The 26,832-nt window shown below is 43.2% G+C and overlaps 1 protein-coding gene across 2 annotated transcripts in view; it reads right to left on the reverse strand.

Moving 5' to 3' along the window:
• LOC147010932 (uncharacterized) overlaps positions 1-26,832 on the reverse strand; it is a 40,908-nt gene that overhangs the window by 10,241 nt on the left and 3,835 nt on the right. For both annotated transcript variants that reach the window (XM_085858873.1, XM_085858874.1), the window contains exons 2-5: positions 22,450-22,528; positions 11,369-11,584; positions 8,048-8,257; positions 7,253-7,528 (exon numbers count right to left, since the gene is read on the reverse strand). In XM_085858873.1, the coding sequence (XP_085714999.1) occupies positions 7,253-7,528; positions 8,048-8,257; positions 11,369-11,584; positions 22,450-22,480 (733 nt within the window). In that variant the 5' untranslated portion in view covers positions 22,481-22,528. The remainder of the gene's footprint in view (positions 1-7,252; positions 7,529-8,047; positions 8,258-11,368; positions 11,585-22,449; positions 22,529-26,832) is intronic.

The following is a 26,832-nucleotide window of genomic DNA, read 5'->3' on the forward strand; positions in this document are numbered from 1 at the left end:
GAATATTATCGGAAGTTAACTTCCATTTATCGTTATCGGACCAGTTAACTTCCGATAACTCGATTTTTTTAGTCTGATAATGTCCGTTAATTTTTTGTCCGATAACATTTTTATTGTTTCCAGGTCGCATTTCGCCCAACTAATTATCAATGAGGAGAAATATGTACATGATTATAGATTACTTATGGAAGAAGAAGAGGAGGAAGAAGAAGAAAAAGAAGAGGAGGAGGAAGAGGAGGAAAAAGAAGAGGAAGAAAAAGAGGAATAAGAAGAGGAAGAGGAAAAGAGGAAGAAGAAGAAGAAGAAGAAGAGGAAGAAGAAGAGGAAGAAGAGGAAGAGAAGGAAGAGGAAGAGGAGGAAGTGGAAGAAGAAGAGGAAGAAGCCTTGCAATGCGACTTCCTCAGCCATGCGGCTGCGAGGCTCTGCAGGTACTGGGTTCGGTCAGGTTGGGAAACGTACAGATCGGTTAATTCAAACACAAGGACGGTCTAACCTTTTAGCAGAGCGACGGACAATCGGACATGAGTGTTGAGGCGTGGAGACACTGTCGAGCCATGTTTAACCTCCGCCATCGAAGATCGGAGGTTACTGTTTTCACCCCTTTCTGTTTGTTACTTACGAAATCTAAAGATTTTGTAAGTATATTGATCACTTCCGTTTCTGTTTGTTTGTTTGTTTGTAGGCACGATAACTCGAGAACGGAAGAAGCTACCAATGTCAAATTACACCACGTGATTCAGGAGGGTAATGGCTAGTGCTGATTAGATTTTGGTCAAAATCGGTCAAAGGTCAAGGTGTCTCAGTGAGGTCAAACATAATTCCGTAAATTCATGTGGAGAAATTTTGCTTCGCTCGACGTTACGAGTTCGTTTTAACTTCAATTTTAATTTTGTCTTCGGTTTTTGCGATCGCTTAGGACGCTTAAAACTTGGTTGTCCAAATTCTGGAACAGCGATGAATAACTGACATATATAATAAATAATAAGTCTTTTATCAGATTCTTCTGAAAAGTAATGCACCTATTATCTGGCATCTCCTGCTGGTTCTGAATCACTTTTTTAAAAATAAAAACAAAGAAATGGAATTTTTATAAGAAATCTAGTTTTTGTCTGGGACTCATTATCTGCAAACCACAGTGTAAAATCGTAGACCACAATGAATTCAGATTTCAAGCTCCCCTTGGGCTTCTGACTGATTCATGCTTTTATTAGACAAGGTCAGAGGTCAAGTTGACGATTTCGTCAGTGCCAGTCTATGACTGCTTGTTTGTTTGTTACTTACGAAATCTAAAGATTTCGTAAGTATATTGATGACTTCCGTTTCTGTTTGTTTGTATGTTTGTTTGTTTGTTTGTTTGTACGCACGATAACTCGAGAACAGAAGAAGCTACCAATGTCAAATCACACCACATGATTCAGGAGGGTGGTGGCGAGCGCTGATTAGATTTTGGTCAAAATCGGTCAAAGGTCAAGGTCACAGTGAGGTCAAACGTCCAAAACATTCGATTTTTGATGGTTTGGTACAGAATCATCGTAGAAACTTCTAGTTTACGTCGCTACCTTCTCGAGAGACAGCTTTTATTAGACAAGGTCATAGGTCAAGTTGACGATTTCGTAATTACCAGTCTATGACTGCTTGTTATCTTGCCAAAACGAAGTTTTTGCAAGATATGTTAGTCAGCTTGTATGTTTTTTTTTTTTTTTGTCTGTAATCATGTATAAAAAATTCTGCAGAGCACAGTTATCATTGGAAATTTTTGTAACTTCGCATATCAGAGGCCTATAGAGGTCCCTTTCAGTGGACAAAATATTAAAGGTCAAGGTCAAAGGTCAAGGTCACTTTGTCGCAAATCAGGGGAGTCGACGAAACCCTTATTTTTGGAGTAATTTTGATCGGATCGTCTTCAAACTTCATGGGAATATAGGTCATGATCTGGCGCTCAGCTGATTAATTTTTGGTGGCGATTGGCCTTGACCTTCATATGTTTTTTTTTTTTTTTTTTTTGGTCTGTAATCACGTATAAATCACTCTGCAGAGCACACTTATCATTGGAAATTTTTGTAACTTCGCATATCAGAGGCCTATAGAGGTCCCTTTCAGCGCATAAAATTTTGAAGGTCAAGGTCAAAGGTCAAGGTCACTTTGTCGCAAATCAGGGGAGTCGACGAAACCCTTATTTTTGGAGTAATTTTGATCGGATCGTCTTCAAACTTCATGGGAATATAGTTCATGGTCTGACACTCAGCTGATTAATTTTTTGGTGGCGATTGGCCTTGACCTTCATGGTTAGCGCCTCAGGTCAAACATATTTGACCCCAAGGTCAAATTTTCAAGTTTTAGGAACCATATCGTGGAGTACCTCAAATTGAACACCTCAATGAGTGCTTTCTAGATATGTCAAGCTTGAGACATTATGACGTCATTTGGTGACATTAGGAGGCAAAAGCATATTTTTCATGGTTACTCTGTAGAACGATTCTCATCGGAATCTCTCGCTGGCAGATATTCCTCAAGGAGTCGCTCCTGGTGGATAGCAGCTCTGTTCACCTCAGTGTGACCTTAAATAAGTCACACGGGTTTATTTATTTGTTTGTTTGTTTGTTTGTAGGCACGATAACTCGAGAACGGAAGAAACTACCAATGTCAAATTACACTACGTGATTCAGGAGGGTGATGGCTAGTGTTGATAAGATTTTGGTCAAAATCGGTCAAAGGTCAAGGTCACAGTGAGGTCAAACATCCAAAAAATGATAACTCGAGAACGGAAGAAGCTACCAATGTCAAATTACACCACATGATTTAGGAGGGTGGTGGCGAGTGCTGATTGGATTTTGGTCAAAATCGGTCAAAGGTCAAGGTCACAGTGAGGTCAAACATAATTCCGTAAATTCATGTGGAGAAATGGAGATTTTTGCTTCGCTCGACGTTACGAGTTCGTTTTAACTTCGATTTTAATTTTGTCTTCGCTTTTTGCGATCGCTTAGGATGCTTAAAACTCGGTTGTCGAAATTCTGGTAAAAGTCGGATGTTTTGGAGACGTTTTAAGATTGTTTAAATAATATTTCACTCGACACGTCACGGGTCGTCCCATGATGCAGTGCGCTCGAGCAGACGAGTCGTTGAGTTACGTTAAGGTATCATATACTTGCGTGGAGAAATGGAGATTTTTGATTCGGTCGACTTTACGATTTTTGATGGTTTGATCCAGAATCATCGTAGAAACTTCTGGTTTGTGTCGCTACCTTCTCGAGAGACAGCTTTTATTCAACAAGGTCAGAGGTCAAGTTGACAATTTCGTAAGTACCAGTCTATGACTGCTTGTTTGTTTGTTACTTACGAAATCTAAAGATTTCGTAAGTGTATTGATGCCTTCCGTTTCTGTTTGTTACTTACGAAATCTAAAGATTTCGTAACTATATTGATGACTTCCGTTTCTGTTTGTTTGTTTGTTTGTTTGTAGGCATGATAACTCGAGAACGGAAGAAGCTACCAATGTCAAATTACACCACGTGATTCAGGAGGCTGATGGCTAGTGCTGATTAGATTTTGGTCAAAATCGGTCAAAGGTCAAGGTCAAAGTGAGGTCAAACATCCAAAAAATGATAACTCGAGAACGGAAGAAGCTTCCAATGTCAAATTACACCAGGTGATTCAGGAGGGTGGTGGCTAGCGCTGATTAGATTTTGGTCAAAATCGGTCAAAGGTCAAGGTCACAGTGAGGTCAAACATCCAAAACATTCCATTTTTGATGGTTTGGTACAGAATCATCATAGAAACTTCTGGTTTGTGTCGCTACCTTCTCAAGAGACGGCGTTTATTAGACAAGGTCAGAGGTCAAGTTGACGATTTCGTAAGTACCAGTCTATGACTGCTTGTTTGTTTGTTTGTTTGTTTGTGAACAGTATTACGGAAAACCTCCTCGACGGATTTCGACGAAACTTGGTGGGGGGTGGTAGGTATGGTCCAAGGATCATGCCATTAGATTCTGGACTTCGTCCAAAATCCAATATGGCCGCTATGGTGGCCATTTTGAAAAAATATTTAATTTTTTTTTTTTGCATTTCTGCATGTTTTAAGTGATTTCCAACCCCCCCCCCCCAAAAAAAAAATTGTTCGAGAAAAAAATTATTTTTGCAACTTTTTTTTCAACAAAATTTCGTTTTTTTTTTTGCATTTCTACTTGTTATAAGTGATGTCCAACAAAAAACATGCCAAAATTATAATTGCTGCTGATTTTGGAACTTCATGTGGATATACCCACGTAAAATCAATTTCTGTCTCAAGGAATCTAGTTATGACGAATGAATTGAGTATACAAAAGGGAAAGTTGCAAACTATAACTCTGTGAGCACTGTTGACGTCAAATTGAATGAATAGGACATCAGGTTCACTTGAGTCACCCAGCAGTATTGGTGGCGGAGGTTTTGCACTCTACCGAGCACTCCCCCTCTAGTTGTAACTGTTCTTGGTGTGTTTGTAAGGTCGTACCTTTCACTTTTGAATTAACGGTGCCTTCCTGTTTGTGTGCGCAGCGTTCCGCAGACTTATTCCCGTTGCTCTTTTGGTAAGAAATGGACATTAATTTGTTTGTTGGATTCACATTGGGTCCTTGACCCGTCCCGTTAACCTCCCAATGCATGTTGGACTCCGTCCGGTTAAACATGCTGTGTGTGCTGTGTGTGACGACTCATAGACTCTAAAAAGACGCATAATGCTTATTTTATTCTTGGGTTTAGCATAAATAAGCCTTTTCTATGGGTTTTGAAGCTTTTTCCTTGTTTTTTTGAATTTTTGTTAAAAAGTAGTTATCGTTATCGGATTCTCGTGAACTTCTGATAACTTTGTATTATAATTACCGGATTATCGTTATCGGACTTAAAAATTGGGGTTATCGGATTATCGTTATCGAAGTTAACTTTTTGGCTATCGGTGCCCAACACTGGCCAGCAGTTAACTTTGCAAACTCTGTTGTGTCTTTGTGTGTACAGCTGTTCTGACATGACTTTTATTTGCATTCAGTCATTAAGCATAACATATCACTCTCTTTGGTAATGCCACCTCCACCCCTCACCTATCTCTGTTTTTTTCTTCTCCCCCCTCCCCCAATTAACTCTCTCTCCCGCTCCCCCTCCAAATAAAATGTAGCACTCTCCTCCCACACCTCTGTCGCTCTCGCAGTGTGTGCGTGTGTGTGTGTCTATCTCTCTCTCACCCCTCCCTGCCGCAGTGTATAGTAATGTTTCATGAGCCATCGCTCTCCCCATCTCCACCCACTTCCTCACTCTTCTCCCCTTCCTAGTTTCACCTTCTTCACCCACTCCTCGCTTCCCCTCCCTCCTCTACCCTCCCCTTCCCTTCTCTCCATCCTCTCTCCCTCCCCTCCCCTTTTTTCTCCCTCTCTATTTCTCCAACCCCTCCCATTCACACCCCTGTCAACAAAGTGACAGGTTGTATTTGTGAGCACATAATATACCATGACTATAGAAAGTCTACACCCCCTTTCAAAATTTTCACCTTTTGTTGCCTTCTAGCCTAGAATTAAATTGCATCAAATCAGACTTTTTTTCACCTTTACTTACACATCATAACCCACAACTTCCAAGTAACAAACAAATTCTACAAATTTCAAAAAATTAATTTAAAATAAAAAAGGAGAATATATTGGTTGGATAAGTGTCCACCCTCTTATAATAGCAATTGTAGATTAGCTCAGGTGTAGCTAATCACCTTCAAAATCACGCACCAAGTTAATTGGCCTCCACCTGTGTTAAATTGTAGTGATTCTGATATTTGAGAAAAAAAATCAACTGTTCCTGTAGGTTTCCTCTGCTGGGTGGTGCATTTCACAGCAAAGACTCAACCATGAGCACCAAGGAGCTTTCAAAAGACCTCTGGAATAAAATTGTGCAAAGGCACAAATCAGGGAATGGATATAAAAATATTTCAAAGGCCTTGTATACCCCTTGGAGCAGAGTCAAGACAATCATTAAGAAGTGGAAGGTGTATGGTACCACCAAGAGCCTGCCTCAATCAGGCCGTCCCTCCAAACTGGATGATCAAGCAAGGAGGAGACTGATCAGAGAGGCCACCAAGAGGTCAATGGCAACTTTGAAAGGGCTACATGGCTTCATGGCAAAGACTGGTCACTGTGTGCATGTGACAACAATATCCCAAGCACTCCACAAGTCTGGCCTGTACAATAGGGTGGCAAGAAGGAAGCCATTACTCAAAAAAGCCCACCTTGAGTCTCATTTGAGGTATGCAAAAAAACACTGGAGATTCTGAAGCCATGTGGCAAGAAGTTTTGTGGTCTGCCGAAACAAAGATGGAACTTTTTGGTCAAAATGCAAAAACGTTGCGTTTGGCACAAACCCAACCCAATACAGCACATCACCCAAAGAACACCTTCCCAACTGTGAAGCATGGTGATGGCAGCATCATGGTATGGGGATGTTTCTCATCAGCAGGGATACAGGCACTTGTCATCGTAGAAGGGAAAATGGATGGAGCAAAATACAGAAAAATCCCAGTGGAAAACCTGCTGCCCTCTGCAAGAAAGCTGAAATTTGGACAGAAGTTCACTTTTCAGCATGACAACAACCCGAAGCACACAGCTAAAGCTACACTGGAATGGTTGAGGAACAAAAAGATAAATGGCCTTGAGTGGCCCAGTCAGAGCCCCAATCTAAATCCAATCGAAAATCTGGCATGACTTGAAGATTGTTGTCCATCAACACTCCCCACGCAACTTGATTGAGTTTGAACAGTTTTGTACATAAGAATAGGCAAATATTACCCAATCAAGGTGTGCAAAGTTGGTAGAAACCTATCCCAATGGACTCACAGCTGCAATTGCTGTCAAAGGTGCTTCAACCATGTATTACCTCAGGGGGGAGTGGACACTTATCCAACCAAGATATTCTAGTTTTGTATTTTTAATTAATTTTCTGAAATTTGTAGAATTTGTTTTTCACTTGGAAGTTGTGGGATACGATGTGTAAATAAAGGTGGAAAAAGTCTGATTTCATGCAATTTAATTCCAAACTATAAGGGAACAAAAGGTGAAAATTTTGAAAAGGGGGTGTAGACTTTCTATAGGCACTGTTACTTGTTGCTGCACACACACACACACACACACACACACACACACACACACACACACACACACACACACACACACACACACACACACACACACACACACACACACACACACACACACACACACACACACAAACACACACATACTCACATCGATCTCTGATGATGTTCTTTCCCAGTACTTTTTGTCTCCTTTCAATTTCACACAATTTTGTCATCACAAGCTGTGATTCTTGATCGATGATGCAAAGTTCATTATTCATGTTCTCTATGAAATCCCTAGCAGAGGAAAACCCGAGTTTTTTTATCCCAAGCTCCTCTTTGTACATCTCCCAGAATTTCGAGCTCAACAAATGTAAAGGGATTCCATTGGGATGGCGTTGAACCATGGCAAAAAGTTTTCTCTTTTTCTGTTCAATCAACCCAGCTGCAATGAGAGGAACATAAACTGTTAATTAAATAAATAAAGGTACTATAATATTTATACTGTATCTCAATTTCTGTCATACACATTTGATTGCACACATGCTGTTCATCCCAACTGAGCACATAACACATGATGTTGGGATCCAAGGTTCAAAATCTACATTCAAGGTCCATTTATGCACAGTCTCCTTTGTCAGTAAAAGCAACACGATCTGTCCTGTAATGTATTTTGCAGATATACGTGAGACATAAGAGAATATTTAGTAAGAAAGCACAGGGATGTCCTATACAGTAGGCCTGGTTGTTCATATACCTCCCCACCACACCCCCCTTCCAACCTCCCCCAATATAATAAGAATTTGCATGTTAATGAATACCTTTCACTTGTATGTTTACGCTTTGATTTTACAAAAAGGTCTGCTCCCTCTTCAAATATCGAAAGATCATCACTCGTATGAAATAACCAAGACACATGTAGGTAAAAACCATCAATAACAAAAAATAAACAACAATAATTTACCTTTGACAAAAACCTGTCCATCATCTATCAAAAAATCATCGCTCATTCTTTCAATGAAATCTTGAACCGAATCATATCCATGTTTCCTGACTGCAAGATTTTCTCCGTACATTGACCCATAAGCACCGTGGATGGACTTTAAGGGCATGCAGCCACTGGTAGACTCGATCAATTTCAGAAGGTTCTTCTTTTGGTTCTGTACTGCTTTTCCTGAAATCGAAAGAAGGTTCCATCATGAACATAACAAAAATCTTTCAACTAAAAGTGATAAGTATATGACCTGAACAATTTAAATACTTCATGAAATTGCCAACACAAATCGATCCAAAAATTGTTTCCATTTTATAATGTACCCTAAAATTTGACAAGACCCAAATATTTATCCCCCCCACCCAACCCCAATACGTCAGCATGATGTCATAGGCTATTATTCAGATTCTTTCATAGTCTGCACTGAAACCAGTCATTATTCAAAGATGAGCTCACATCGAATTTTCAAATAAATACAGATTTTTCTTCAAACATAAGTAAATAGATAATAGAAGTTGACGCGAATGCATCGATGGATATGCCTCCATCTGCGTTAGATGTCAACCACTGTTACGTTGGATCTCAATTAAAGTTCACATGTAAAAGTACAGGTAGAGATAGAGAGAGAGAGAGAGAGAGAGAGAGAGAGAGAGAGAGAGAGAGAGAGAGAGAGAGAGAGAGAAGAGAGAAGAGAGAAGAGAGAAGAGAGAAGAGAGAAGAGAGAAGAGAGAAGAGAGAAGAGAGAAGAGTGAAGAGTGAAGAGTGAAGAGTGAAGAGTGAAGAGTGAAGAGTGAAGAGTGAAGAGTGAAGAGTGAAGAGTGAAGAGTGAAGAGTGAAGAGTGAAGAGTGAAGAGTGAAGAGTGAAGAGTGAAGAGTGAAGAGTGAAGAGTGAGAGAGAAAGAAAGAGAGGGAAAAGAGAAAACACAAACCATCAGTTACTTCTAACTCGAGTTTTGATTTGCAAAAATAATTTCAAAGGGAAAATCTTGCTCACCCTCTCGCTGTTCTATTCACCCTCTCATTTGCTCAAGGTCATCTGCCATCGACTTGGAAATCAGTTAACATTACTGCCTTTCACAAAGAAGGTACTAAAACAGATCCCTGCAACTTCAGACCAATCAGCCTTCTCCCAATCATCAGCAAGGTTATGGAATTCATCATCGCTTCAGACATTAAATCCTTCCTCTTCTCCAATGGTTTGATTTCCGATCATCAATTTGGTTTCAGACCAGGTCCCTCTAACCTGGATATGCTGCTTTTGCTCTCCCAACAATGTATGGAGGTCCTCAAAGCCAGACATGAAATCAGAGCCATATCCCTAGACATGTCGTATTATTTTGACATGGTCTAGCACCCTGCCCTGCTCACCAAACTCTCTTCCTATGGTATCCAAGGCCATCTCCACTCATGACTCGCAGACTTCCTCTCCTGTCGCAGTCAACGTGTGGCCCTAAATGGAGTTCTTTCATCCCCTCTTCCTGTCCAGGCTGGAGTTTCTCAAAGCAGCGTTCTGGGCCTGGTTCTTTTTCTCGTTTTCATCAATGATCTCTCTGACTCTCTGGAAAATCCTCTTTATCTCTATGCTAATGACTCCACCCTCTGTCATACCATCTGTCTTCCCTCAGACCGGCAAGTGGCAGCTTCGTCGCTCTCTGCAGTTCTGGGTAAAATCACAAACTGGTCCAACATGTGAAACATGTCTTTCAATCCTGACAAATCTCACACTCATGATGCCGCTCCGAAAGGACCGGTTGAAACCCACCCCCCATCCACTTTCTCCACAATTCGCTCCACAGTCACAATACGCTGCACGACGTAGGTTATGCCTTTCTTTCAAGTTTCTGGGTCTCACTATCTGCCATGATATTTCCTGGAAAAGCCACATTTCCAACCGGGCGTCCAAAGCCAGTCGCCGACGGGGAATCCTCCGTCGTGCAAGGTCCTTCCTCGACCCACCTGAGCTCCTGACCACATACAAAGCTTTCATCCACAGCCTGATGGAGTACTACTCTCCTCTCCAGGCTGGTGCTCCTGCCTCTCACCTTTTTCAGCTTCACGCTGAGGAAACCAAGGCATTTAGGATCATTGGTATCTCCCATGATGAGGCTGAGTCTTTGGGCCTCTCACTCTTTCACGGCAGGCAGGTCGGTGGTCTTTCTGTCTTCTATTGTCTCCTCCCCGGTCTCGCCCCCCCCCACCCCCTGCTCTGTCTGCGATTTGTCCCCACCATATTTCCGCAGGGCGCTCAAGGTCCACCAACGACCCCCTTCTGGTAAAACTACCAAAATCACAAATCACTGCTCACCTTCACTCTTTCATTCTTTATTCTCACTTTTGTAATAAACTCCCTCACTCTGTGCAATCCCATTCTTCCCTCCAGGCCTTCAAAACAGCTGTTCACCACCACCTCTTATCGTCCCCCATCCAAATCCTCTATTTTTTCTACCTCCGTTAATCCACCCCAAACCCACCTCCTTCAAATTCCCCTGCTTTCCTTCCTGAAAGTCTCTGTATGTCCATCTTTTATACCCTTCCAAGTCCCTGTATGTTTTGTCCTTCCCACCCCCACCCCTTTTGTCTCATGTCCCCCTTGACGTGTGTTGTGTGTTCGCTCTCATACGAGCCTCGACAAGGTATACAAAAAATATATAAGAATCGACCTTTGCCCTCTGACATATTGAACCAAATATTGAATCAGTTCATCTTTGTATTACAGTTGATACTTGTACCCTAGATGGAATGAAATAAATGCAGTGTTTCACAAGTTACAGTGGAAACAAAAAAATTAATCTGATAACGGACAGATGGACAACGGAAAAACATAATTCTCCAAGCCTTCGACTGCAAAGGCATAGAAACGGGCAAGGTAATTGGTCACTTTTGTTGTGTTTTTGGGTGAAGGAATCATTGGAGTGAGACTGGGGATTTGTGCATATTATCACAGATTTCCAGCATGACAGACACAGTCTGAAAATATGAAACTCTGGGTTGCTGCCATCACAATTAATAGGTGGAACACAAACGTTTCTACATGCTCTTACATCTCTTGATAATCAATGTATGCAAGATGCAGTGGATGTGAAAGAATGAATCAGTAAAATAATGTCTGCGAGTGGTGGGAAAAGACAATGGTGGTATAAAAACGAAATGGCGCCTATTAATAGATATGCAGACCCAGGGAATAACAAAACTGCAGAGGTGCACCTGTGTAATGAACAACAACAACAACAACAACAACAACAACAACAACAACAACAACAACAACAACAACAAAAATCAAGAATGATTTACCTTTGACAAAAACCTCTCCTCCTACTTCGCATATTCCAAGATCATCACTCAGACTTTCAATGAACTGTCTAACCGAATCATATCCATACTTTCTGACTTGAAGATCTTCTTCATACTTTGACCCGTAAGCAGCATGAATGCACTTTAAGGCTATGCCATGAGGGTAAGAATCAATCAAATCCAGTAGATTCTCTTTTTGGTCTTCCAAGGAATCATCTGAAAGGAGATAAATACAACATGCTTGCCGAGTACAGATATAACAGGGAACTTTCAAAGGTGACACAGTAGAAAAACACGATCCTAACAAAATCAATGACTTTTAATATGTTAACACATGACTTTTAATAAAAATGTATGTTCTCAAACATGTCATGTGGCAGAGATCATCATAGAGCATCACCATGGACCACCATTGGGTGTTTAAAGCAGTAAATGAGCAGTCTATCATTCTTGGATCCAACTGCATGTGAAGACATTCAATAAACTGCAAGGTAATATTTATAGCTTAGAATTTCAAATAGATTACTTTGATCTTTTAGCTGAGCGTCTCACAGTCTGCTTTTTAGCTCATTGAATGCAGGTTAGTGCCTCATTATCTCTTAATAGCGATTTTCTGGTCTCGCTCTTCCAACCTCCTTGCCTCTCTATCCAACTCCTCCTCCAGGTCACACATGCTCAACCAGAAAACCCATACCTTGTTACCTTCCCCAAGCCTAAACTTCACACATCCCCTTCTGTTTGCATGTGTGGAACTCTCTTGTTGAATCTATTACCTCTTGCTTTTCCCTCCAGGACTTCAAGTCTGCTGCCTACCATCAACACATAGCATCTCCCATTTATACCTCTGCCGAGGTGTTTTCCACTTACTGAAACCTGGTCCTCGAATCATGTGTGACTCGTATTGTGGTTATGCTAGGAATTATTGTCCTCATATTTACCCTTTGTTCCACTTACTAGAAAGCATATCTATAAAATATTTTTGAAAGGATATTAAAAAAAATTGCAAGATTTAAAAAAAAAATTGTGTTCTTTGAACTCTCAAGTTCTGGAGTTGGTGGCATGCTGGCATGATGGGTCGAATGGCATCCTCCTGTGTCAAATTCCCTTGTTATTCCTTGTTGTTGTCAATTAGTAGGGAGGCACAGACCTGAAATTTTCACCTTTGTTTTATTCGAGAGAGTAAAAGCAACCACCATGCTTAAATGATTCTATATACCCCCTCATGTCAGGTCAGGTTCGATCTGTGACCTGCTACAGGTACCATGTAAACCTGTACTAACCTGTTCCATGGTCGGGTTGTCGGCGACTAAACCGTCTCCCCCACCAGGTTTTCTGGTGAGGAGGGTGTTTGGATATGGACACCCAGCAGGATTAAAAACAAAACCTGTCAAAGGGCGGAGGAGCTCCTTGTGAGCCAACGGCCATCCATATCTAGTGCCCAACTGTGTCTGCGGACGTCCTCCTGCAGTTGGGTTACTTCTTATTAGGAGGTTGGTGGCAGGATTTGCACTCCAGCCACCGTAAAACGCTTCATTCCGCAAAACGCAAAAACGCAAAAAAATCTGAAAACCCACTCCGTGGGAGTACCTCCTGTGCAGCTTCCCTTCGCAGGGCAGCTCACCGGATGATGGGATTGGGGCAAAGCCTTCGGGACCCCCAATCTTTGATAGGAGGGAAACCACGGGGTAACATCCCTGGGTCAGATTGCGGGAGAGTGTGTCGGAGTGGTGCTGAGGTGTCGTCCACCAGACGGCGGTCTCCTTGGGTTAACCTGAGGCGGTCCCTTCGGGTGGGTGCCTGGAATGTCCTATCCCTAAGAGAGGATGATCACCTGTCTCTGTTATCATCTGAGCTCAAGCGTTTGGACATCGGGATTGCAGCTCTCTCTGAGGTTCGGAGACCGGATTGCGGCGAGATAATGGTGGGTGGTTACACCTACTATTGGTCTGGTCGCTCTGATGGTTACCATACCCAAGGAGTTGCTGTAGCTGTGTCCAATAAGCTGACCCCAATGATAATTGAGGTAACACCGGTCAACGAGCGTATTATGAGATTAAGGATTCGTCACTCCTTAGGTGTCATTTCCCTGGTCTCTATTTATGCTCCGACTGAGGCGAGTGATCTCACCGTGAAGGACACATTCTACGCCACACTCGAGTCTGTGGTTGATCAGTGCCCCAGACGAGATACACTTCTAGTCTTGGGGGATTTCAATGCATCGACTGGAACTGATAGGGATGGTTATGAGGTGTGTGTTGGTCCCCATGGGTCAGGAACTATGAACCAGAATAGCACTAAGTTCCTTGACTTTGCAAGAAGTCATGGACTTAGGGTGGCTGGTTCATGGTTTCAGCGCCCGCAAGCTCATCGCTGGACTTGGTATTCCAACGCTGGCGGTGTGGCAAAGGAGATTGACCATGTCCTCATTGACGGTCGTTGGAGGATGATCCAGAACTGCAGGGTCTACCGGAGTGCTCAGTTCCTCAATACAGACCACAGGCTTGTTGTAGCAACTCTAAAGCTGCACCTTAAATCCTGGAGAATGGTACCATCCCAGCCTAGGCTGGATGTTGCCAAGCTCAGGGATGAGAGAGTAGCTGAGGAGTTTGCGAACAGGCTGAGTGGACACTTGGGGGTCTGGGTGCCTTTGGGGGTCCTGAAGAGTTGTGGAGCACCTTCAAGACCACCGTCCTTGATGTTGCCGGTGGATGCCTTGGAGTTCACCGCAGGGCAAAGAAGAATTTTGTCTCTCAAGGGACACTGGATACCATTGACCAGAGTCGCAGGGCCAGGCTGAATGGCAGAGCTGAGCTGTTCAGGGAGCTGAGGCGTAAAACTGTACGTGCACTGAGGGTGGACAAGGAGGCCTATGTGCGAGGAATCTGTGAGGGGTAGAGCATCACCTGTGGACAGGTGATTCTCGTCCCGCTTACAGGGGAATTCGCGCATTACGTTCATCCAAGCCCATCCCTCGGAGCACTGCAGTTCGAGCAGAGAGTGGTAGGCTCTTGACAGAGGAGTCTGAAGTGAAGGCCCGCTGGGCCGGTTACTTTGAGCGGTTGTACCAGGCTGATCCCCCAGCTGTCGAGTTGGACGTCAAGGGTGTTACAATCCCTGTTGCTGACCCTCGAATCAACTGTGGTCCACCATCGCTTGTGGAAACACGGGCTGCGGTGAACCAGTTGAAACGGGGCAAAGCTCCAGGGATCTGTGGCATCCATGCCGAACTTCTCAAGGCTGGTGGAAATGCTGCACTCGCGTCGTTGCATGCAGTTTTGTGCTCTGCCTGGAACACAGGCATCATCCCAACTGACTGGAAGAGGGGCCTTGTTGTCCCTCTCTGGAAAGGGAAGGGTGATCGCCAAGACTGCAACAACTACCGAGGGGTGACGCTGCTCTCAGTGCCGGGCAAGGTCTTTGCTCGGATAATTCTTGATAGGGTTCGCCACCATCTGCTTGAGCACCAGCGTCCAGAGCAGTCAGGCTTTACACCAAAGAGGTCAACGATTGACCGTATCCTTGCACTTCGTGTCCTCACCGAACGCAGACGAGAGTTTCGGCAGGGGCTGCTTGCAGCCTATGTTGATCTCTGTAAAGCGTTCGATTCAGTGAATCGGGATGTCCTCTGGAGGATTCTTGGTCTTCGTGGGGTGCCACCAAAACTGATCGATCTGATGTCTGAACTCTACTCTGGTACTGAGAGTGCTGTGAAGTGTGGTGGTACCATCTCTGACTTATTTCCAGTTGTTACTGGAGTTCGTCAGGGGTGTGTACTTGCCCCCACACTTTTCAGCACTTGTATGGACTGGATTTTTGGGAGGATGTCGGAGAGATCAAGTTGCGGTGCATCGTTTGGCAATGTCAAGATCTCGGACCTTGATTTTGCAGATGATGCAGTCATCTTTGCGGAGACTTTAGACATCCTCTTGGGGGCCCTCGAGGTGCTGAATGAGGAGTCGGAGCCGTTGGGATTACGGATTTCTTGGGTCAAAACAAAGATCCAGGCTTTCGGTGACATCTTGGATGCTGCTGTCCTGTCTGTGTCTGTTTGTGGTGAGGATGTTGAGGTCGTGGATAGATTCACTTACCTTGGCAGTGATATTCATGTCTCCGCAGGTTGTGAGCCGGAGGTCAATAGACGTCTGGGTCGGGCCTGGGGAGTCATGGATTCACTGGATCATGGGGTGTGGCGCTGCCGGTACCTGTGCGGGAGGACGAAAGTCCGAGTCTTCAGGTCCTTGGTACTTCCAGTCTTGCTCTATGGGTGCGAGACTTGGACTTTGACCAAGGATCTGAGACGGAGACTTAATTCCTTTGGTACCAGGTCTCTTCGGAGAATCCTTGGCTATCGCTGGTCGGATTTTGTGTCCAACAAGCGGTTGCTGAGAGAGACTCGGATGAGATTTGTTACCTGCATAGTCCGTGAGCGTCAGCTGCGGCTGTATGGACATGTGGCTCGTTTTCCTGACGCTGATCCTGCTCACCAGATTCTCTCAGCGAGGGAGTCTCATGAGTGGAGGAGGCCAGTGGGCCGACCACGTGCCTCATGGTTGCAGCAGGTTGACCATCATCTCAAGGAGATGGGGATGGGCCTGGCATCTGCCTGGGGGATGGCCAGACGGAGGCCCCTGGAGTACCGGCGGAAAGTGGACGCAGCGACGCGCTGTTCTGGCACATGCTCCCATACCTGACCTGACCCCCTCATCACTTCCAGGGTGGTGGTCTCCTCAGCAACTGTGGCAAGGTCATTGAAGAAACATCAGCAAGAGTTGAATAACTTTTGTTCAACTGTACTTCCACTCTTTTAATGTCACCGCTGTGGATGCACTTTGAGCCCAGATGTTCAGATACAAGCCCCCTGGATCACTACCTCCAACACTTGGTGCTTTGGTACAACATACTGTTGTGGACTCGGCGTCATGGGAGAACCACGAGGGAGAGGCTGTTTCGGGTTCCTCTCCAGACTAACTGGGAATTGCAGGCCATCGCACATGAATAACTTTGTGTCATGGTGGTTCGCTACTCGACTGCGAATGCCAATAACTTGACCACGTGACTTAAGGTCCTCCATCTAACATCCATTTATCAAAGGACATGTGACCTTCTTATCGGGGAATCTCACCCTCGGTATGTACTTGCATTACTTAGGTTACTTACCAGATCAGGTGCAGCCGAGCGGAGCTGCCAAGAACGTACCGGCTATTTAACAGATTATTGGGGAATAACGTCCCAGCTAAAGGCCCTGTCACACCTTGACAATTTAGCCAGCGTATGCCTGACATATGAAAAATTTGGCTAAAATGCTGGCACACGTCGAATACGTTATGGGTAAGTTTGTATACGTTAAGAGCATGCTGGCATACGTCGTACGCTGGCATACGTCGTAGTACACTGGCATACGTCATAGTATGCTGCCATATGTCGTAGTACGCCGAGCTGTTAGACAAATTATCCATGCTTGAATTTTTCCGACATATGCCAGCGTATGACTCACACGTTCCGCATAACACTGGCCATAAGTTGTAGGTATGTTAAGTGATCGTTGACACACGTCAACACACGTTACTTGTAAGTTACTCATAAGTCAAAACACGTCGAGGTAATGTTTAGTGTACCCAAAACTTATTTCTAACCTATGAGTAACGTGTTGTAGGCACGTTACGCGATCGTTGACACACGTCGACACACGTTACTTGTAAGTTACTCATAAGTAGAAACACGTCAAGGTAATGGTTAGCGTCAGTGTTCCAGACTCCCTGGTTTTTTTTTTTTTTTTGGGGGGGGGGGGGGTTCCTTCGGTATGATGGTGATGTTGACACTTCGATTTCTAGTGCGGTTATAATATAATATAATATAATTATTAGGCTTCCGCTCAACGATTTAAATCATAACCGCACTAGAAATCGAAGTGTCAACATCACCGTCATACCGAAGAAAAATAAAAATAACAATAAAAAAAACCAGGGAGTCTGGAACACTGACGCTAACCATTACCTCGACGTGTTTCGACTTATGAGTAACTTACAAGTAACGTGTGTCGACGTGTGTCAATGATCGAGTAACGTGCCTACAACTTATGGCCAGCGTATGCGGAACGTGTGTCATACACCGAGTTGTCGAGAAATTTTCAACATGCTGAAAATTTGTCGACGTACTCAGCGTACTACGACGTATGCCAGCATACTATGACGTATGCCAGCGTGCTCTTAACGTATACAAAACTTACCCATAATGTATTCGACGTGTGCCAGCTTGGTTCAGCAAATTTTTCATACGTCGGCATACGCTGGCTAAAAAGTCAAGGTGTGACAGCGGCTTCACACTTCGATGTCTAGTGCAGTTATAATTTGAATCGTTGAGCCGCAGCCTATGAATAACCTACACCACGTGATTGTCGGCGATACGCTGCCGCGCTATGCATAAGTTAGGCTATTATTTTATTTTCTGGATTTATTATGAATTATTTCGATTCAAAGAAACAACATTTTGACTTCAATATTGATCTTCTTCTTCTTCTTCTTCTTCTTTCGGCTGCTCCCGTGAGGGGTCGCCACAGCGGATCATCCGTTATAATCCGCATAATGATTTGGCACAGGTTTTACGCCGGATGCCCTTCCTGACGCAACCCTGGTCGCCTCTTACGACACAGGGATATGACTTCAATATTGATCAAGTAATGAAATCTATCAAGAAAAAGTATTAGATGATGACTTATAATAGATTTTTTTTGTATACATTGTCGAGGCTTATATGAGAGCGAACACACAACGCACAACAAGGCGGGCAGGACACAAGAGAGGCGGGAGAGGGAAGGAAAAAAACAGTGGGGAACAGAGACATTAGATCTGTGGAAGAGAGAGGGATGGGGCGGGGAACACGGGGTATACATGACAGACATCACAGGGACTTTCAGGACCTTACACGACAGGAAATTTTTGGGAAGGAAGGCAGGGAATTTGAACGAGGTGGATATGGGGTGGATTAACGGGGGTATAAAAGATCGTGGTTTCGGATGGGGGAAGATAAGAGGTGGTGGTGAACAGCTGTTTTGAAGACCTGGAGGGAAGAATGGGATTGAAGAGAGTGTGGGAGTTTATTCCAAAAGTGGGGAAAAAGAGGAATGAAAGAGTGAAGGTGAGCAATTATTCGTGATTTTGGTAGTTTTAACAGAAGGGAGTTGCTGGTGGACCTTGAGCGCCGTGCGGAAATATGGCAGGGGGGGCATATCACAGATAGAGCTGGGAGATGAGACCGGAGAGGAGACTGTAGAAGACAGAAAGACCACTGACCTGTTTGCGGTGAGAGAGTGAGAGGCCCATAGACTCAGCCTCACCGTGGGAGATAACAATGATCCTAAATGCCTTGGTTTCCACAGTGTGAAGCCAAGTAAGGTGAGAGGCAGGAGCACCAGCCTGGAGGGGAGAGCAGTACTCCATCAGGCTGTGGACGAAAGTTTTGTATGTGGTCAGGAGCTCAGGTAGGCCGAAGAAGGACTTTGCACGACGTAGGATGCCGAGTCGGCAACTGGCTTTTGGAGGCCAGTTTAGAAATGTGGCTTTCCCAGAAATAATCATGGCAGATAGTGAGACCCAGAAGCTTGAAGAAAAAGGACTTCTTCCAGAGGATTGTTGAGAAAGTAGATGGGGGTGGGGGGGGGTTCTAAATGGTCCTTTCGGAGAGACAAGGTGAGAGTGTGAGATTTGACAGACATGTTCCACCTGTTGGACCAGTCTGTGATTTTATCCACATCTGCAGAGAGCGAAGAAGCTGCTGCTTGCTGGTCTGAGGGATGACAGATGGTACGGCAGAGGGTGGAGTCATCAGCAAAGAGATAAAGAGGATTTTCCAGAGAGTCAGAGAGATTATTGATGAAAACTAGAAAAAGAACAGGGCTCAGAACGCTGCCTTGAGGAACTCCAACCTGGACAGGAAGAGAGAATTCCATTTAGGGCCACACGTTGGCTGCGACAGGAGAGGAAGTCTGTGAGCCATGAGTGGAGATGGCCTTGGATACCATAGGAAGAGAGTTTAACCGGGTGTAGTGGCTGCACCTGTAATCCGGCTACCCGGAGGCTTGGGTTTGAGGATCGCTTGCGGATGGGAGCTCTGCACTGGCCACGCAATGAGAGGGTGTAGGCCAGCCCGGAATCATGGCGAAACCCTATCCTTATCCCTGTGTCGTAAGAGGCGACCAGGGTTGCGTCAGGAAGGGCATCCGGCGTAAAACCTATGCCAAATCAGTATGCGGATCATAACGGATGATCCGCTGTGGCGACCCCTAACGGGAGCAGCCGAAAGACGAACAACAACACACCATAGGAAGAGAGTTTGGTGAGCAGAGCTGTGTGCCAGACCGTGGCAAAAGCACGCGATATGTCTAGGAATATGGCTCTGATTTCATGTCTGGCATTGAGGACCTTTGTATTTTGATGGATCCATTGTTGGGAGGGCAGAAGCAGAATATCCAGGGTAGAGTGACCTGGTTTGAAACCAATTTGGTGATTGGAAATCAAGCCATTGGAGAAGAGGAAGGATTTAATGTCTGAAGTGATGATGAATTCCATAATCTTGTTGATGATTGGGAGAAGGCTGATTGGTCTGTCATTGCAGGGATCTGTTTTTGCACCATTTATATACAGAGAGGTAATGTTTTCTGCTTTCCAAGGAGATGGCAGATGACCTTGAGCAAATGAGAGGGTGAATAGAACGGAGAGAGGGTGAGCAAGACCAGAGGAGCAGGTTTTTAGGACACATGGGCTGATGCCATCTGGACCGGTTGCAGAATCTGAGTCGAGGTGTGACAGCAAGCTCTCCACTTTGTCACAAGAAAAGGACAGTGTACAGGGACCACTGGTTGTGACTGGATAATGTGGGTACAGAAAGCGATGGGTTTCAGACACAAGATTTAGATGCAAACGCGCAGTTTAAGCATTCAGCCTTTTCATGTGTGATGTCAGCAGTGCAGCCATCTGATGTAAGGGAGGGGATGGAGGGGGAGCATCCATCAGAAACAGATTTGATGAGACACCACCAGAATTTTGGGGAGGGAGAGAGGTTTGAGAGTTCAGACTTAAGATTATAAAGATGTTGTTTTCTGGCTCGCCTGAGGGTAGACACACTTGTTTTGAGCTTTATGGAAGGAACTGAGATTGCCTTCAGTCGGATTTGCTTTCCATGAGGTGAAGGCAAGTTGTTTCAGGACAACTGCCTCGCCACAAGCTTCAGTGAACCATGGATGGGAGGAAGGGTAGGACAACTGATGATGAGATGGGATAAATCTGAGCATGAGATGGAGCAAGTTTATTTGAAATAATTTCCAGGACGAGTTGATGTTGGAGAAAGTGGCGAAGGGAGACCAGTCAAGAAGTTTGATGGCTGCTTGAAGACCCTGCCAGTCAGCCTGAGTGAAATGCCAGACTCGATGGTGCTGAGGTGGTTCTCTAATAACAGCCAGATAAATGTCTACTTTGACAATCATGTTGTCAGAAGAACTGATTGGAGCAAAGGAAGAACAGCAGATATTTTCAGGGAAATTTGTCAAAATTAGATCCAGAAGAGATAGAGTACCTTTGGTTGAAATCCGGCTCAGGAAGTTGACTGATTGAGTCAGTCCCAATGAGTCACAGAAGTCTTTTGCTGAAGTGCCATGACAGGTGAGAGAGTTACCCACACCCACCCAACTGACATGATGGCAATTGAAGTCACCACAGTTGAGGAAGAGAGAGTTTGGATGAGAGGATGCAATAGCGAATTGTCAAATTTTGCACTTGAGAACCTCTGGAAGGACCTTGCCACAGTGGTTGAGGAGTTCACCACCCTCGGAGCGATGAGAGGGGTATATAGAATAATGTACGCATGGTGGTTGCTTTTACTCTCTTGGATCAAACTCAAAGGTTAGGGCCCTTTTTCCCACTCACTTCCCTACGACATTGACTCTTTGCCTTCTTATATTTTTCTTTCATGAACCTCAACAATTTTATTTTTAAATAATTCACCCTCCGTTTAATTATCATGAAAATGAGGCTGAAACCTCTCAAAAAACTGTCTGTGTCCATGGGAAAAAAGGCTGGCTTGAACCTTTTGTATTAACAGTCGGAAGAAACATGTTAGAGTGAGCATCGATGAATAAATGTAAAGGTCCTCACCAACAGCAATGAGGATGTTGGAGCCTAAGGAGCATGGTTAAGTTCAAGTTGAATATAATGTTAACTAGAGCGAAGTGGATGGCACACCATCACAAATCCCCTCGCTTTCCACTTAAAGCAAAGTTGAAAGATGGCAAAACGTTCCACCAGGAATGACCCACTATTAAATCTTGATTAAAAAAAAAAAATCTTCTGTTTTGACCCATGACCCTAAGTCCCCATGTGGCATAAACCAGGGGTAAGAACCAAAAAACAGTTAAATATTTATTGCGTCCCCTCATGTTGATTGCAAAAACAAAGTTTAATTAAAAAACGTTTGAAAACATGCTGAATTTCTTTCTGTACAACCCTTTTTTTCAAGCTGGTTATAATTAGTTCCATGCATTAACAAACAACTCCAGATAATGAAACCTCGTTCACTTGTCCAACTTCACGAAATAAATAGAGCACGGAGACGGTCGGTTCACATTCCCTTTTCGATACCGTCACTCTCTCGGGCTTTTAGAGATAACACCACAGACCAATCTGTTTGTGCAGGAACCTTCCATCTTCGATGCTGCGAGAAACTTTTTGCCTTTTCCATCAAGCAGTTTCCAATACAATGCTGCCCTCGACAGTCAAATCAGCTCATTACATCAACTTCATCATTCCCAGAGTTTCTCCTATCAGTGTAACATCAAATTTATATCATGTAACAATTGATTTTAATCATTCATTTTTATGCATTTACCAATGCCCATCAACAGATACAGTAACCCATGCATACTGGCCATAACAGCTAGCTTTTTTTTTACTGATAAGGAGATAACGTGACGGACAAACAGCCAGACAGACAAAGACACACGCATGGAGTCGATTACAATATCCCCCCCGTTTTTTTGTTGTAGTTTATTTTAAGTGTGAGGATGAAAATTTCAAAAAACGGTTTCGTCTTACCGTCATATCCATAGCTGAATGCACTTGCCATTTCTTTTTGAGCTTCCTGATGTCTTTTCTTGTTGGAAGATTGCTCGTCCTGAAAAATATTTTTTAAATGTATGTTCATTTTTCACACAGTTTTTCAAATGTATGTATGCTACAAATAAAGACTTTAACTTTAGTAATGAGCAATCCGATTGAGAATTATAACTTTCAACGGCATGTTGCCACCATAAAAATGTTGTTCATTTTGTTCAGGATTTGCATATGAGCTTACTGAATTCAAATAGACAATTATTTTTGAGGTTAACATCAGCCCAAGGTCAACGACTAAGGTGGTGTTTCTAAAATCCTCAATTTTCATCCAATTGACTTTAAATTTGAAGAGGATTTATATTTCAGGTCACTAAATTCAACTAGCGAATTATTTTTGAGGTCAACATCAGCCAAAAGATCAACCAACATAGCCCCAAGGTCAACAACTTAGGTTAGATTTCTAAAATCCTCAATTTTCATCTGATTGACTTGAAATTTGAATAGGATTTATATGTCAGGTCACTGAATTCGACCAAAAATTATTTTTGACGTCAACATCGAACAAAAGGACAACACAGGCCGAATTTCTAAAGTTGTCAATTTTCATCCAATTGACTTGAAATTTGAAGAGGAGTTGCATATTTGCTCATTGATTCAACCACTAATTATAATTATTTTATAACCACCAATTATAATATAAAATAATTATTTTTGAGATCAAACTTGTTTTATGGATTTTGCAAGTGTTGTGCTCTGCACGATGTCTTCTTCTTGTTTGTCTGTTTGTCTGCATGTCAATCACCTTAAATCACTGACAGGTCACAATTTCAAACCAATCTTCACGAAACTTCAACAAATGTTCGAGTTGGTCATAAGCAAGAAGCCTTTTGATTTTGAGGTCAAAAGGTCATCAAAGTTCAAAGGTCAACAGCAATTAGGTCCATTTATATTTTCATCGCTACATACACCACAACTACAATTCCTCAACCAACTCACCGCTACAATTCCACACCTGTCTCCATCCAAACTTGCCTACTTTCACCACTGTCCACACATAAGGTATCACGCGAGGTAGTGTAACCCTACAGGATTGGCAGTATCAATAGGTATTCGTAGTTGCGAGGCAACCTGCTGGTGCACGGAGTTATCTGTGCCTGGAAGCCTCAGGACCAGGTGTTCAGGAGGTACCTGAGTGCTTCCCCTTATGATGAGCCTCGAACCCTGAGTCCGCAACATTATCATATGCTATAAAGTACATTTTAATTGTAATGTGACTTTTCAGATTTATTTCGCCATTGTTATGTATAGCTTGTAAGTTGAAATTTATAAAGTCAGAAATAAATAAAACCCCATGATGTCTGTCAATTTTATCCCCCCCACTGGAAATTTTACAATTCGCACCCTGATCCAGAGGCACTGCAGCAGTCATTATTGTGCAGTATTGCCTTGTTGTATTGTATTATTGCTTGTATTTCCTGTTACTATATATGAAACAAATATTGTATTAATTTTCACATTATTTTTATTATTATTATTACAGTATTGCCTGCTAAATTATATGTGATGAATTAATTGTAATTATATAGTAGACCTGGCTCTTTTTCTCAACTCTAAATTATTTCCTCAGAAGGTGAAGGTTCCTCCACTAGTAATATATTGTTGCGGACCCAGGGTCTGGGCGAAAAGACCACAAAGGGGTGGGGAGGGGGGAAGCTACCTCGGGTTCCCACCGGACTCTCCGGAATCACAAGCCATCGCACACGGATAACTCCGTGATACGGCGGGGCGCTAATCAACCGTGAACGCCAATAACTCAACCACATCACTTAGGGTCCTCCGTCTAATGGAAACCGGTTATCTAAAATGGTCATGTGATCTAATTACCGTGGGACACGCCCTCAGTATGCCTTGTTCAAACCGGATCACCTTACCGGATCAGATGCAGCCGAGCGTAACTACCAAGGATGTACTGGCTAGAAAAACAGATCGTTGGGGGATAACGTCCCTGCTAGGTTAGGATACGGATCATGTTGGACCAATGATGGTAAAGACGAAAACGAGCTGGAAACAGTTCTATACAAAGCAATTATTTACAATCAGGTGAGGGAAGCTATGTGGCACAGTGAATGGGGTTTATTATTATGTACAGCAGGGATAGCAAGAAATTTGTGGGGTGCGACAAAACGCAAGCAATTTACAAAAGCAGACACAGAGCAGACTTATCCCGTGAGAACTTCTATAATGTTAACTTATGCTACTAGGCATATGTTAACTTATGATACATAAGTCGCTACTTATGCTACTTATGCTACTAGACCATACTACTTATGCTACTAGGTGCTACTACATTATGCTACTACATTATGCTACTAGGCATATGTTAATATATGCTACTAGGCATATGTTAACTTATGCTACTTATGCTACTAGACCATACTACTTATGCTACCTACCTTGCACCCCCCCCCCTTGCGACAATTTTTCACTGATACCACAGTGTTCGTATATATCCCAAGTATCAGAAAAAGATGTTCCCAGAAAAATAACTCATTTGCACTATGCTTTATTAAGCTGTTTCCATGGCAACCAATCAAAAATTGACGAATCTCACAAAGATCGGCAAAATGTCAACATCTCTGTCAATAGGATCCGGGAACAACAAGAAGCTTCTCGACATATCAGAGATTGGCAATGCTTACACACATCAGCACAGGGAAGCACTGTTGGGACTTCATGCCTATACCGGCTGTGACTCGGCAAGTGCATTTAAAGGCAAGGGAAAGGTCAGACAAATTCAAATTCTTGAAAGAATGCCGGTGTATGTACCAGCATTAGCATGACTTGGTGATGCATGGGATGTGCCTCCAGACTTGATACTTAAATTGGAACAGTTCACTTGCGTCATGTATGGCAAGAGTCGATTTCAGGAAGTGGATGAAGTAAGGGTGCTCATGATTAAGGGGAAGTGTGGGGACAAGCCTCTGGACGCAGGCCGCAACATTGACCTTGGGAAACTACCTCCATGTAGAAAGTGCTTAGAGCAGCACATCCGTAGAGCTAATTATCAAGCAGCTGTTTGGAAGCATTCTCATATCGCAGATCCCAATATACCAGATGGCATGCAGGAACATGGCTGGACATACACAGATGGTGTTATGGAGTCACTGTGGATATCAGGCGATATTCTACCCAAGAAGTCGATTGGTTCACTGCAGGAGGCACTGAAAGAAGACAGTGGTGATGAGGATGATGATGAGCCATGCGAATGTGAAGATTGTGTGGACTCGGACATTGAATAGTATGATGGCCAATGAAGGACATAGCAAGCAAACATCAGGCTCAGAATCTGCGAACTAAGGACACTTCTTCTATATATGACTGATAGTTAATCGAAACAGCGTGATTATCAACTGGTCGAGATTGTGAAACTCAGATGTGTGCTACAAAGTTTGCTAAGACTCCAACAGATTGCAGATCATCTACTCAGTTTTTGCCATTGTATCGATCTACTTCATAGTAGAGTGCACATGCAGGCGAACAATGTGAAGATAAACCATTTGTCAGATCTGGTGTGTGGCTAGTCGGCTTTCAAACATCTGGTAACTCTGGAAGAAATGGGATACAGTAAATATTATTAGATTAATGTTTTAATGTCCAAATGCATTCAAAGTGTGAGACCTTCAATTACTGCACTCAGATGGACCATATGAATACATTTTTGCTGTATATGCTCTCCTTCAGCCACAACTAATTACACATCAGTTTAACTTTTGTGCCTCCAGGATGGTCACTATTTCCAGCCTCTGGTAGAGATACATTATGATATAATGACATCCACTCACCTTATTTACATACCACTACATTTTAAAATATTTGATTTAACTTCAAGGCCCAATCTTATCAAAATATGTAGTCATGATGCTTACATGAAACTCAAAACGGAGGACACATCGCTCCGTGCATTCTGTTCATCGGGAATAAAGATGTATAGGAAATTCATTGTTCTATGATTTTTGCATGTAATTAAGCTGTCCAAACATTATTCTACATCTCTGACAACAAAGGAAATATGTTCACTTTACCCCTTGACCCTCCAAACATATGTGTAGATTCGTCATTTACAAATTTCCATGTACCAGAAGTTGAGATATTTACGAAAATGAGAATTTCCATAATGGCGAATCCTAATTAGCATATCAATGCATTTAAAATTATTTCCACTACTTTTACTCAAACAGAAAATAGTTATGTTTCCCTTAAACACCAACAGACATCATAAGTCACAGTTATGTATTATATCAGGCCCAGGTAATTAATTCTATTGATTAATCTGATTTTGCATGATTTTCGAACGATTCATTGTGC

This window comes from Eptatretus burgeri, chromosome 16 (assembly GCF_056783735.1).
Source record: "Eptatretus burgeri isolate ZD-2024b chromosome 16, Ebu_testis_v1, whole genome shotgun sequence".
Classification (NCBI taxonomy): Eukaryota; Metazoa; Chordata; class Myxini; order Myxiniformes; family Myxinidae; genus Eptatretus; species Eptatretus burgeri.